The sequence below is a fragment of the Anopheles bellator genome, chromosome 2 (genome assembly GCF_943735745.2).
Source record: "Anopheles bellator chromosome 2, idAnoBellAS_SP24_06.2, whole genome shotgun sequence".
NCBI lineage: Eukaryota > Metazoa > Arthropoda > Insecta > Diptera > Culicidae > Anopheles > Anopheles bellator.
Genome location: NC_071286.1, coordinates 81,899,506 through 81,913,888, shown reverse-complemented (window position 1 = coordinate 81,913,888; position 14,383 = coordinate 81,899,506). Strand labels below are relative to the sequence as shown.

The following is a 14,383-nucleotide window of genomic DNA, read 5'->3' as shown; positions in this document are numbered from 1 at the left end:
CTCTCTCTCTCTCTCTCTCTCTCTCTCTCTCTCTCTCTCTCTCTCTCGCTTTCTCTCTCCCTTATGTTTGTTTGGATGTTCCCAGCCGGCAGAGAAAAGAATCGGGGATACACAATGGCCGACTAAGGAAATCGTGTCCCATTTCGGCAGTCAGTGGGCCAGTGGGTGGGTTATCCAACCCGGTTCCTGTTTTTTGCCGGCAATTTATGCTAACCAATGCTGGTCATCGGAAAGTACGTGCGAATCACCGCCGTCGGTCAACCACCTCGATGGTACGGTGTGTCTAGTATTATCCTTTTTCATCGCTGCAGAACCTAGCGCAGGGACAGGATATCTTTAATTCGCGTAAATTTCTCTCGGACCATGCGGTGGGGATCTTTTAACTCTCCCCCCATCAACGAGGCGAAGGAGTAATCAGCGTCCCGGCGATGATGATAACGACAATGAGAGGTGGTCCCGATCGATGGAACCGCAACCCTCCGGTCCTTCCCATCCTGACTGATGGGAAGGATGAATCCTGGGGAGCCCAGCTCAAATTGATTGCCGATGATCCCGGTTCGGCCTCCCATCGGGCCGTGTCCCGCTGGGTCTGTTTACGTCCGGGGCCGTCCCGCAGTGATGCGTTATGGTCGGGATTCATCGTTTCTTTTTTCGATTGGTCCGAGGACTTGTAGCCACAGGAGGGCGCGTTCGGGTCGAGCCAAATTTCGAGCTTCGAGGAGGCTCGCGAGTGGTTGCGTGTCGACGGACGACTGGCGGCCACCGACCACGGTTGATGGTGAGTCGCTCATAAATCCGGCTGCTAACGACTTTTCGGCATACGAACGGAGCATAACAATAACTTTAATTGAGTGACTATTTGCCGGTGCCCGGAATGGTGGTTAAGTACGGTTGTTGTGCTTTTTTTCTGGTCCTTCGTTCCTTGCCGGATTCCTCCGTTACCCGGGAACACCGGAATACAGTCTCCTACTGAAACATAGACCCACTCTCACCGGGCGCGAACCAGTCCGGACTTGAAGTAGGTGGCGGCGAGTGCCGCGCAAAGTTTTCGGAATTCGAAACACGAATGTGGCCAGGAAGGCGAAACTTTAACGTCGGCCGTTCCGGGAGCCGCCGCCGGAAAGCTTGTCAAAAGTGGGCAAAGTTCTGCCCGGAAAATCTGGGTCACGCATGGAGGTGAAACCGGAGGTCGGAACGGCACGGAATATTACGACCGGAAAAAAAGTGGAGTCCAATGTCTAGACCAATTTATTTCACCACGTAATGAGTGTCTGGAATGCCATCGGAATGCGGATCGATTTGACCGCATTCGGACCGGCGTGTTCTGTCCAGCAGGCACAGTGTTTCCCTATTCCGTTGTTTTACGAAACTTTTCTGGCCGACCCAGTCGGGGAGTCGGGAGCTTTAGCAAAGTATGAATATATTCACTAGAACATGAAGTCGCCGCCGGGGATAACCAGGTTACAGGACCGTAAAGTGCGGCCCTTCAAGTAGCGTGGGGAATAGCGAACATAAAAGTGGGCCTGCCGGCAATCCCCGAAGGCACATCCTGGCGTTCAGCCAACGTACGGTAAAAGCTAAACAGCAAAACCGAAACGGCAGACGTTCCACATCTGTCACCTGGAGTGAACCAAAAAAGAAGGCAAAAGAATGACAACCAAAAGCGTCCTTTACGGTTCCGGCCGCCGGCTAGAAGTAGACCAAGAAGCAGTATTTACAAAATGTGGCAGATAGCAAATTGAAAATCACATAAATTATTTATGACATTCGTCCGTCTACGTTCGCATTCTTAACCTCTTGCCAGGACAGCGGCACGATCGGGGCCGAGTGTATCGAGGACAAAACAGGACAGCAACAACGGCGAGCAAAAAGCTGCCCGTAATGGCCGTCGGTGTCACTTTTGCTCGGTGGATCCCATTTATTTTTCTTTAAATAAATAAAAAGCCTTTCTGCAGTCGCCCGGTGGTGTAGTTAAAGAAACCCCGGGGAAACCCGGAGAAAGAGCGAACCGCACAAGTCAAAGTAGAAGGAATCCGATTCCGGTTAAAAGGACCTGCAGGCTACCGGAACAAGCGACAGTTCGTCCTGCGCCGTCGGTAGTCCCCAGTTGCCCAGTTAGCAAACGACAACCCAGGATACAATCATTTACCAACATTTATTCTTTTATTTTGTTTAGTGTTTTTTTCTTCTTTCGCCTCCACTCAGAAGTTGGCCCAACTGTCATCTGTGTCACGCGCCCCCTACCGCCAACTTCGTCTTGGGCGAACTTTTCTGGGAAAGCCGCACGCCAGAGCCGGAGAACTTGACGGGCTGCCGCAAGCGAACTCTTGGGGAAGCCACCACCACGGAGCAAACTTTTTCACAATCGAAATCAACCTGTCGAGAGGCTGCCGGCGAAATGTACGGAAGAAAAATGTTCCGCCGTTTGCCCGTGCCGTGTATGGATGGACTTTGTATGGATGAAGATATTACCGGCGGCCAGGTTCCAGGTGAAACCTCAGACCGGAACTCATACACTCGTGGCCGGCGTGGCAGGAAGGTTGTTGTGCCTGGCCCGGCTTCAAGCTGACAACTTTAGGAAGCATGAAATTAGCTTTATAACTTAGTTGTCGGCAGGACGCGGTTGGAATGCGCCGGAGCTGTCAGAAAATGGTGACACCGTGATTGGGTGGAATGTAAGCTACGGTCGTTGGACATGGACAAATCGTACCAATACTTGGCTAGGCGAACGGGGTAGCTGGACCTCCAGCTGACAGTCGCCGGTGAAATCGAAATAAACTGCCACCGTCGTTCGCCTGACTTGCCCCACAGGAGCTAGTTAGCGACGGAACGATGTCACGGCTTCTTAAGTCCGGTACTTCTTGGTCTTCGCCCGCCCAACTGGGTTCAGGTCAGCTGGTAATTACTGTTGTAGCAGAATGTAGGTAGAACTGCAACACGCGCTCGGGAACGGATTACGGATGTAATTATTTTGAAGCCGTAACCGTGCCCGCCCGCCGTTTGTACGTCTTTTCTTTATTTTTCCTCCGACAAATTGGACTTGGCCGAGGCGCCGTTGTTCGTGCCTCCTGCGCGGTGCTAATGAAAATTGCCTTCCCTGCAAGACGTAAGAGGGATAATCAAAATATCATCAACCGTACGGCAAATGGTCGGTTTTTGCTATTCGAAAGCTTTGCTCGTTTTCGCTGTGCAATCGTTGGCGTAAAAGTGCAACGACTGGCTAGCAGGCTGGAGGGCAGTAAAACATTAATGCGACCAAGCATTATGTTTGAGAAACGGCCAAAGCGAACCCATTACCTGGACCGCTCTGTACCGAATTGTGCGGACTTGCGGAGAAGTTTATTTCAAAATCAAGTCCTCAATCAGGATAAACGTGGATTATTATGTTCCCGACACGAACGATTGTGTTCCGATGAGTTTCGTAACACAAAGTAAACAAATTTTGCCAATACACGACCGACCGACGACTAGTGTTTGCTAATCACCGAATCAAGATGCAAACAGAGGATCCCGGATCGGTCGGATTCGAAAGAGATAAACGAGGCCCTGCCCGAGCGAGGCTCCGAGCGGAGTGCAAAAGTGCAGCTTTATTTATTTGGCCATCCTACAAGGACCGAACGAACGATTTGTTCCATCCATTGTTGGCTGGCATTACTTACAACGCAATCCGTAGTGAGGTCCGGCCATCTTCATGGTCAAACTGGCGTACGGAGGCAGCGTAAATTACTTCCACCACGGTGTACCGGGGAGGGCTCAAAGTTTAGCAATTTATGGAAACGTATGTTTGCTCCTAATTTATTCTCCGTGCCGGTGCCGGTGTTTAAACTGTTGGAATATTTTATACGACTGACCCGGTTCGTTCGAAAGGAAGTGCGGATCGTGTACCTGGTCTGCTGCCTGGTCTTCGCCGTTGCCCTGGCGCTTCGTCCAGCTTCTTGAGCAAATATTCTCCAGCTTTCTTCGACTGCATTCTTCCGGAGGTTTGGTCCGGCGCGTTCGAAATGGCCAGCACGCTACAGGAGTGGAACATCGCACCAGCAAGTGACGATCAGTGGGCCGGAAGTCGTTAGTGGAAGTTGCCACACCGGAACACCGGGTGCGGCCGAGGGGCTACAACATGGCAAATCGAGGCTTCGGGGTGTCCGCAGGCGGAAGCACCGGGGTCGGACTGCAGGACACCGGGGGCCGAAAGAACAATGGGCGCGCTCACTGGCGGATACAAATCATTAGTTAAACCGAAGTGGGACTCCAAACGAGCAAACATCGAGCCGAGCCCGACCGGACCAACCGGGTCGGCCAGGAAATGTAGTAAATCTTTCGGAAGGATTCTCCAGCTCTGGCGCAAGGATTACATGGACCAAGTCGCAAACGCTTCCGACGAGTGAAACACGGCCACGCGACGAGGTTCGCGGTGTTTCGCAGGCACGTTTTCTCGTCTGCACAATTAATTTAACTGTTAGCGCTGGTGAGTGTTTAGTGGAGGGTTTTCCCCCCGCGGTGGCCAGATTCGGGGTCCTTAAAGAAATGTTTGTTTTCCCCGATTGAACGGACGGATCGTTGTGTGCATAAATGGAGCATAAAAGCGACGGTTTATTGCTACTGAGCACTAGCCATGGGACCATCTAATGGGCCCCCCTCGATCAGGTGATTTAACTCCAATGAATGCCGACGGGCTTGATTACGTTTGATTAGCATTGCTATGAAAAAATATGCCTCCCACCGACCGGCAAAAGGCAAACAATGGGCGCGTAACACTTATCGGGACACTAAACAAAAACACTACATCAATAATCAGCGCAATAATCGGCAGGGCTAATGAGTGTGTAGAAATAACCATAAATAAAGCATTTTGTGTGTCCGCCCATCACCAGTGACGGACGAGGGTAAAGTAGTGACCGGTGAAATACATATTTTCGCTGTTCGACATCACCCCCGTGCGCGGACTACTTCCGGTGGCGGCTCCGGCAGAATCGTGGAAAAAATGGACGGGTCCTCGATGCGACGACCCCTTGTTTACAGTATAATTTCACAATAATTTAATATTTATTTCAATTATATTTAATCACGCATTCAGTCCGCCATTCAACTGCTCGCGGGCCACTCCAGGCTTCCGGTTCCCGCCAGCTTAACTATATGGTTCCGCAGTTAAGCTTCCCCGCTAAGCCGGCCAACCTGGCTGGCTGTCTGGCAGCCCCTGTGGCGTGTGGACAGCGAAATGGTCAACCTGTTCCTAGCAATTAACCACCACGACAGAGAGGGAGAGAGAGAGAGAGCGAAAAAGCGACCGACTGGCACCGGAACTCCTACCAGCCTGGTATTGGCTTCGGCAAATCGGATCGGAAATTAAAAATCACCCTCCAACGTTTCCGTGTGCGCGGGAAGCCATTTGATCCCGTGGCTAAAACAAAACAAGGAAGAAAAAAGGGCTGACCACGCGCGGACACCTCGTCTGTCATCGATCGCCGCCGCCAGTTGCTGGCGGCCGTCGAAAGGGATGTAGATTATCAATTTATATTGGAAGGCTTTTCCGCATCTCTCTCTCTCTCTCTCTCTGTCGTCGGGCTCAATTTCATTTCCCGTTTCACTCTCAATCACACGAAGCCGAGTGGGCCATTTTTGCCACAGTTTTATTGGCCACCCGTTTCTTTTTTTGGTGCTGGAATCCTGTCGATGGCGTTTCGCATCAACGGCGGAATTAAACATTCATCAGAGCACTCCAAAGACCCACAACGCCGGACAGCCACTTTAATCCGCACCGAAACATTCATTTGGCTGCGCGGGCCGGGGATTATTGATCACCGGTCGCCGATGCCGACCAATCAACTGCTGCCGAACATGTTGAAGAAGGATTCCGGAAAAAAGGAAAGCAGGATATCAAACGGGAGGTCCGCGAGGTGCTCGGTGGTGGGTAATGGGTTTTCTCGATTCAAAGAGGTCGCTGAAACGGAATTCACGACCACTTGCCGGGTGCCTGGGGCCTTGGAAGTTTTGAAACTCCGCAAGAAAAATGTGAAGGAACGGCTCGGTTCGAAGGAATGGTTCGCTGGACATTAAATTTCGGTTCCGTCCGTGCCGTTAAAGGAAAACGAGGCGGCCACCCAAATCTGTGGCCCAGATCTGGGTCATTGATTTTTCCAGCCTAATTTGAACCCTGCCAGCCAGCCAGCCAGCCAGCCAACGGGGCCGGTCCGGGGACCTGTTTCGCCAAGGTGATGTATGATCTTTTCGTGCCTCCGGAAGGACGAAGGTCTGCCTGGGCAGACCGGAGTTCCGGTCCCGGGTGCCCGGCGGGCCCAAAAGCCCGGCTTCCGGAATTGTTTGGGCGGTGGAAAACGACGTCGCTTCGTCCCGGGTCTCGGGTGTTACTTACGAGCGTCGGGCCCCGGGCGATAGAACCATAAGTGCCGGCGCGCTGGATTCGGCTGGACCAAGAAGACGCTCTCGATTCGGCGTCGGTCACGTCGGGCGATAGTGATCGGGGCAGAAGAAATTTGTCAAATTAATAACACGATTAAATCGCAGAAGGATATCCGGAATGTGTCGTTAGTGTTTGTGTTCGGGCCTCGCTTCGGGCCCAACCAATGCTATTACCTGGTTTTTGCCAAACTTTGTCGCAACGTTCGCCCCCGGGGGAGGACTTCGTCCTGATGAGGGTTTTTAGCTAACGTGAAGCGACGTGCTCTAGGGACACATACACCGTTCAGTGGAAATACTTGCACGATCAATTGAGTAACTGTATCCGTGGCCAAATTTAATGTAATTTTTGTAAATAAATTTGAGACACTCTCACTTCGAAGCTCCACCGATGACCGATCAGTCCTGAATTCTCCACCAATTCTTTTGCCACCGCGTTTCGAATAACTCAACAAATTTCGCTAAACGGCCCCAGCAACCGATACGGTGGCAACAAACGGTAAACAACATTGACAACAGCACGGACGGCTTACGACTTGGTCGAAAAGTGCAATTTTGCAACCGACAAGTGGCCCCGTCTCAAGTGTGTATCTAAATGGATCTAAATTTTCCAAACTCGTTTTCCCGCCCAGTGGCAAGGATAACGGTCTCCCTCGCTGCTTGTAGGGCTTCGCGCAAGTGAGTTGCTAAAGTGGCCCATTCTGTGCATCTCGAGAATGGCGTCCGGAAATTGAACGTGGAACGCGGCTTGCATTGGCGGACCCTGGAACGATTGGTCAGCTCGACAATTGATACTGAACCGGGTCCATAATGGAGCAATTGATATACTGGGGATTACCGGGAGGAGTGTTCCGTCTCGAGTTCTGCCGTTGTTCCGTATTTGTGTATCCTTCCGGTCGTGTGGTCCTGTGGTCGTCCCAAGACGTGAAGAATGTCCGTGAAGGATTACACCGTAAACGACGGTGAAGTGATCGGAAATTGTATATTTTTCCGTCAACTTTCCGAGCCATTATTTGTGGGGTCTCTGACCGCGATGGACAATGTAGAAGCAATAGATCTTCGTTCGCGAACATATCAAGCACATTGTGCTGTCAATTGTCATCGATTTTATTTCAGGCACCAAACAGAACCCAACGAGAATGGGCGTTACCAGAAAAAAACGGAAGGACGCAAAAGAGGGAAGAATCCTTTTTTGTCCTTTGCTCGGTACCAAGCGGGAAAATACATTACCGATGGCACAGCACTGAGGGAGAAAGGAGGTCCTCCGTTTATCGAACAGACTCACGTTCCCTCGGTTCGGTCCGGTGCGAGATGGAAATAGTCAAGTCTCGCCAAGTCAGCAGCCTGAGCCGGGAGTTGGAGTTGCGAAATGCAATCGAAAGTTCGAGCAAGACATCGTTCCCTGCACGTCTCGGGCCGGCCGTGTCGGGGGCTCCAGCAGATCTCGAGATTAAGTAGAGGAAATATATTTCGGCCTCCAGCGAGCGCCTTCCGGCTGGAAGGCGAACGTCACGGATGCGGTAAACTTTACGTGACTTACTACCGGTGAACGAGAAAATGATGCATTTCGTTTCTGCTTTGCTCGCTGTGCAATGGGGGTACGTTTTTCGAAAAAATAAGGAGAAAATGCATTTACAGCGTATTAGTATTCCATCCGGGCACCGGCCCCAACGGAATTGTTTTGCGAAGCAAATTGTATTGGCAATTGTTTCGAACGAGAGCCGATCGATGGCTCATCTTGGTGGAATTCGTTTATTATTTTTCTCGTACTCAATTCGTCCCTTTGCCAAAGTTGGTCCATTTCGTTTTTAAATTCAACACTTCAGTAAAGAGTTGAGAGTCAGTAATGACTCCATCCCCAGAGTGGAACGCGTCACAAATGTAACCGGAAGACACCGTCTCCGTTTCCGGAAGCCCACATATTGCTGCCACAGTCAGTCAGTCAGACATAATCGTCACTTACCTTGCCGAGGCCAACGTTTTCGCGATTCGCCATCCGCCGGGCCAATCCGGCCGGGATTGGTGGGGGCGTCCGCTGGATCGCCCCGCAGAATGCACCATTCGCCGCCGTCATTTCCGCCGTCGTTGAACCGCCGCCCACAGGCTCAACACCGCCACCGCCGGAAGCCAATCGTTGTGCAGCCCTGTGCCGGAATGGGAAGAAAATGGAAAAAAATGGGGTTTAAAAATACTGTACACCAATAATAGCAGCGTCGGGCGTGGAGTTGCATCGAACTGATGACCTCCCCCGGTAGGGAGTTGCTGTGAAAATGAAAAATTATGTGCTTTAATCAAATGTTAATTTTGGCAAATTTGCCAGTGTTTTATGGTCGTGCGTCGCGCACGAACATTAATGTGTTGTTTCAGCAGCCGGCCAGTCGGTGTTTGCGGTGGTCGAAATCAATTAAACCCCTTTTACATGCCAACTTTCCACCGACCGTTCGATCGATCGATCGGACCTCGAGGCGGGCTTGAGGCTTACGTTTGCCCGTCCGCTAGGGTGGGCTTAAAATTAATATTGATTTATGAAGCAATTTTTCCGATCAGCCTCCGGAGCTTTTTTCCATATTTTTCCATGTCTGCAATCCGCGATTCTGTGCGTCCTGCGTGTGCACGTCGCAAGGGCCTATTGGTGAAGGCGACAGTAATTTTATTGCCCGCCTAGCAAAACAGATGGATTCGAGTTGGTGAGAGAAAAACAAAATCCTTCCAGACAATGGCCAAAAAAGCGTCGCCTATGTCCCATTGTTTGCGTAGCAGCTTCCACGCGTTCCACACCGAAAACTCCCCGGAACTCGCAACGAAACTTCAAAAACGATTGGTGGGGCAAATATGGCTGGAGGAAAATATTTACTTTTCCGGATTTTCCATTTCCAATCACGGGCACACTCGCGGCTTACAGGAGTACAGCGTTGCGACGGATCAGACAGATATTTTTACATTTGGTTCAAAGTGGAGCAAATTGACAAACGCTTCGCAAACACACCCTGCCTTAATGCCTGAAAAAAGGCCCTTAATTTATATCATCAAAGCAACGTCTGTATTACTTTTAAGCCCTCGCCACGGACTTTTGTCAAGTTCTGTGATCAACGGAACTCGCAAGGAGGTAAAAAAAAACAAGGGCTACGAAACAGAAACCATCACCAATGAAAACGAGCATAACCACATAATCTCCGTCCGGATTGCTGCCCCCGAAAAACGTGGGCCTGCCCTCGAGAGGAGCAGGACTTCTAGTGTCTTGTGTCGGGTTTTGTGCAAAGTTCTTCGCTTCACCAGAAAGAAAGTTGCTCCTTATATCATGTCGCAATTGTTAGCTGTTGTCACCTCGTCCGTCCGTTCCGCGTCGTTCCGGCACTCCGGGAGTTTGGCCGGAAAACCGACCACCGGAACCCCGTGACGTGCAGGAAAGTTTCCCTGCTCATCACTGGACGGCGGTGGCGTAGCGAAAATAAGTGCAACGCCGGGAACGGGAACCAGTTGGCTGGCTGGCCATCTTCGCGGACGATGATAAAAAGCGAACCGAGTTTCTGTTTCTTTCTTGTGCTCTGTCCCCAAAGTTTTGAACCCCAATGCCTTCACCGTGTTCCGTAAGAACTTTCCCGAACCTCAAGGTTCTAAGGAGCATTGGTCTGTGCGAAATCTCGGTTTCCGGGGATTTCGTGTCCGCGTTTTTCGTCATTTCAACCAACACCCGGCGGCCGGGTCTGCGACGGTGACGTGGTGGTTAGGTCGTGTCCTGCAATCTCTGATCGGTCGAGCGTTTCTAGCGTTTTTTTTTCCACACCGCTTCCTGTCGGTCGGGCCACTAAGCCGTTGAGGATAATGTTAAGAACGGCACGAAGCGTCACAAATAATGGCGCGGCCCAGCGAAGGCCAAAAAATAAGCTCGACCAACCAACCGTCGGAAAGCAACAAAAAAAAAAAGCGAGATGATACATTAAGCAGGAGCCGGAGCGTGGGCCAATCCGTCTTGGCTGGCGAAATATTTCACGGACGGTCGGCGACCAATTTCATTCCGTCCCGGAAGCCACCTTGTGAATGGAGGCCCTCTCGTGACATTCGTTGAGCTAATGCCTAAAGTGGCAGGATTTATGCTTCCTTCGACCGTGTGTCGTTGGAACGTTGCCAAACGGTTCACCCGCGCGCCTGTAGAACTCTTCCGGTTATTCAAGGGCATGGGTAAGCTTTTTCACTTCCGCCACAGGTGTGGCCGGGAAAATTTTGAAATCTCTCTGTCAAACCCAATACGGTTTGTCGGGGTCGAAAGCGAGGCTTATGGACATTTTCAGAGGCAGCTTGAGAGGCGTAAATTGAAGAACATTTTCTAGTGGAGCTCTAGTCCCAAAGCTAGATGAGTTTTACCACCGATGAAAAGTTACTACCGGAATCTACCGAAGCATTTTGAAGAACACTTCAGAAGTGTTCATTAATATTTACTGGCCGCTTTTCGCAAATAATAATGTAGGATTCAACAGCAACTCAACAGCAGCACCCGAACAGAAATTAAACACTCCGACGACACCTTCTTAAAACCTACCGGCTCATAGAAACGGACGATAATAACCTGAGCCCTTATTAAGACTTTTTACACCGCAAAAATTGTTTTCATTACAATCATTTTACGTCCGTTGTAACCGTGTTGTCGCTGTCGCGTTAGTAATCAAAACGCGCCGAGTCGAGATGGGGCACTTCGACTCCAGAGAGCTGCTTCAAAACGGCACATCCTGGGCCTACAACCCCCAGTGATGATGATGGTGCGTTTTTACATGCCACTTCTTGGCCCGGAACACGTTCGGGGACCGGTTTCATAGTACCTTTTGGGGCCACCATACACCTTAAGAAAAACAGTCCCCGATAATGGAAGGTCGTCCGAAGCGTGTAACTCGAGCATGCTCTTCATTTATTTAATAAACGAAAAATGGAAAGCTTTGTAGTTGCAAAAGGGAAGCATTATGGACCGACCGGTTGAACGTCAAACGTCCGGAAGAGCAGTCCTGGTGGCCCCTTTAAAGCACTTCAGCCGATGCTCCTGCTGCCCTTTTCGGGTGCCTGTTCTAAACGAGAGGTGTACCTGCGGACTAGAGAATGTCTTGCCGCCTGGATCCTTCGCTTGTCTCCGCCGACGCCGGCCGAAAAACAATGGAAGGAATGTTTCGCCCGGAAGATGCTCTCTTATTGCGTCCTAAAAAGACGGGGACGCAAAGGTAGCCAAATGCCCACCCAGTCCAACTCCCTACGGATGGAGCTGATTTGGGGCTTAGCCTTAGTGTTTGGACGTTTTGCATTTCCGACCTGGCTTTGGCTCGGAGAATGGAAGTGTACGTGATCAAGTACCGAATGGAGTCCCCGGCTCCGGTGGGGGAAATATTTACGAAAACTGATTTTAATGTCCTTCGGAGTTTGGTGGTGTATTCCGGGGGCCGCCGGAGACGACACTCCGTTTCGAGTGGGGAGGGTTTTGAGCCGATGGACTCGATGGAGAGTGGGCGTCCGAAGGCAAGATTCTTGAAGTAATTAAATTCCGCAACACGAGGTAGGAAGCTCTGGCCGTCGGTCTCAAGAAGTAGGAACGGATGTTGGAAGCAACACCCGCACCAAACGCCACACGCAGAGCGGACGAAACACATTTGGATTATGTTGTTCGTCGTCCCGGTTCCGTCGATTAGCACAGTCACCGTAGGCCGAGGAAGGCCGGGTGGCGGGGGACGTACGTCTCACTTATCTGCTGTCCTCAGGTCCTTTCGCCACATTTCGCCGCACACACCGAAGGTTTATCTAGCGAGGTGGCTTAAGTTATTAACTTTTATTAAAATGTCAGCTCGTTTGAGATTTTGAGGCGGGTTGACGCGGGTCACCAAAGCGGAGGGTTGCGAGACCTCTTGACAGCGACTTAGTGCTGGGGTCGGAACGGTGTCCAGCTGGAGGACTGTGGCCCATTAAAAAGACATATCTCTTGCGCCGGGAATTGATTAGGTTTTGTGGGTTGATCAATTATGAAATAATAGGCGGGAAATGAGCGTTTTATGGGAAAACTTTCGGGAAGCAGACGGTGGCTCAGGAGACATTCGGATGGTGTACGTGGCCGATAAAAAGTTTTCCATAAATGCCCGGTGCGGGAAGAACCTTTTTTAAGGGATGCAAACGTCACATTCGAGATAAACACCTTAGCAAAGTAATCTCGTTTCAAGATGCCGAATCCGATCAACCTTTTTGGGCATTAGTTCTCAGAACCGCATTAAGCATTGTAACAAAACAGCTCAGTCTATTAGACTGACTTCACAATGTGTAGCATTCTTCGATTTCTTATGTTAATTATAATCACAAATTATTTGAAAAGCAATTTAAAGTCACATAAACGCTTTTATTGAACGACACCGATAAACTGCGGGCAGTGACATAGGCATATGCTTTAAGGTAATCCGTTACGCTATAAGCCACATTCTACAGCCACATTTTTGATGTCTTAACTTTAGTCATAAATTGCGCCAACCTTTTTGCCACTTCCCAAAAAACATCTTCCCGTTGGAGCAAGGCCAATGAAGGGCTTAATCACGGCAGCACCCTCCCCCCAGGCGAAGCGTAGGGTTTATCTTTCATTCCAACGAAATTGCTTCCAATCTAGCCGATAATATCCGACAGGTCCTCCAGGAAGCTAGGGCCACATTACAACCGCACTCGAAAAAGAAAAATGCCCGGCACCCAGCAGTAGGGTACCGCGGATCGCATCCATTTTACCACCGCAAGGATCATGCTGGGTTGGGAGGGACCCACCACATAAAACGCGCAACAAGAGCGAAAGCACATCCTCGTTTATCCTCGGAGATCCCATCTCAATTCACCCTTGCAGCAGCAACAATCACACGCACCGGCACGCGGAAAAAGGAACCCTCGCCGACGGTGGAACGGAAAAGGTGGCCGAGGCGAAAACATATTCCCTACCCCCGAGACATAATCGTTTTATGCTAAAAGTAATGGTAAAAATATTCAAATTTTTGCCACGTAACCCCGCGCGCAGCGACAAGGACGCGGTGGCCCCAAATCGGGTTGGCAAGTGATAATAGGTTCCCGGAATGGGGAGTGCTTCCTTTTTCTTGAAGTGCCTCTGTCACCCACATCACATCCTTGGTGAGGCAACCATGCAAAGCTCTCCTACAAAGCCGTAAAGTGACACAACATAACAATGCCACGCACACAGAGAGAGAGAGAGAGACACAGACCGTATGTAGATGTCGCTTGAAGTGGGAAATCTGGTCGCTCGATAACAAAATCCCCAGTTCCCCGTGTACGCTCCTAAACCAAAGCCAATGCTGGATGTCAGAGTCGGTTCCGGTCAGGGAGACAATGCCGTCCGAATAGATGCTCCCAAGACGGCGCACAGCCCGGCGCCACCAATACACTAAATGCGACACTTCCGGTTTGCGACCGGAAGCCCCCCGCCGCAAGGATAATGCAAGGCCCAAACAGACGTGGAAGGAGCGAACGAAAACAACAAAAAAAAACAACGAAACGCCAATAAATTTATCTAATCTGGAAAACATTATTTGAATAAAAATGCGATAATTCTCGGTTAAATCTCAATTTCCACGATAAAATCAGATTACCGGGTTTTCCGGGGCGAATCCGGGCGCCGGTGAATGAAGTGAGCGGACAGGACAGCAGTAGGGGAGCAACTCGCCGCCGCTCTGTCGGTCCGCCTGCGACAGTTTGGCAGTTTGTCACCTCGTCCGCGGTGTTCCCAAAAGCGGTTCGGCTACTCGTGGTTTTGTTGGTCCCTTTTTCTTCCCCTTCGCACTCAGATTAGTAGCAAGCATCGATCCTGGTGGCCACCGGGAATGGATTAGCGTAGAAGCCACCCTTCAGCACCTCAACTAAACAGAAGCGGCGAAGGGGAGCCTCGTAGCCCCGGAAAAGATGTCCGCCCGTCCGCCCGATAGCAAACCGCACATCGCAACAAACGAACGGGAACGGA

The 14,383-nt window shown here is 50.7% G+C and overlaps 1 protein-coding gene across 1 annotated transcript in view; it reads right to left on the bottom strand.

Annotated features, from left to right (window-relative positions):
• Positions 1–14,383, bottom strand: part of LOC131208187 (kinesin-like protein CG14535) — a 72,787-nt gene that overhangs the window by 38,076 nt on the left and 20,328 nt on the right. The window contains exon 4 of the mRNA XM_058200838.1: positions 8,378–8,558. Coding sequence (XP_058056821.1) covers positions 8,378–8,558 — 181 coding nt within the window. The remainder of the gene's footprint in view (positions 1–8,377; positions 8,559–14,383) is intronic.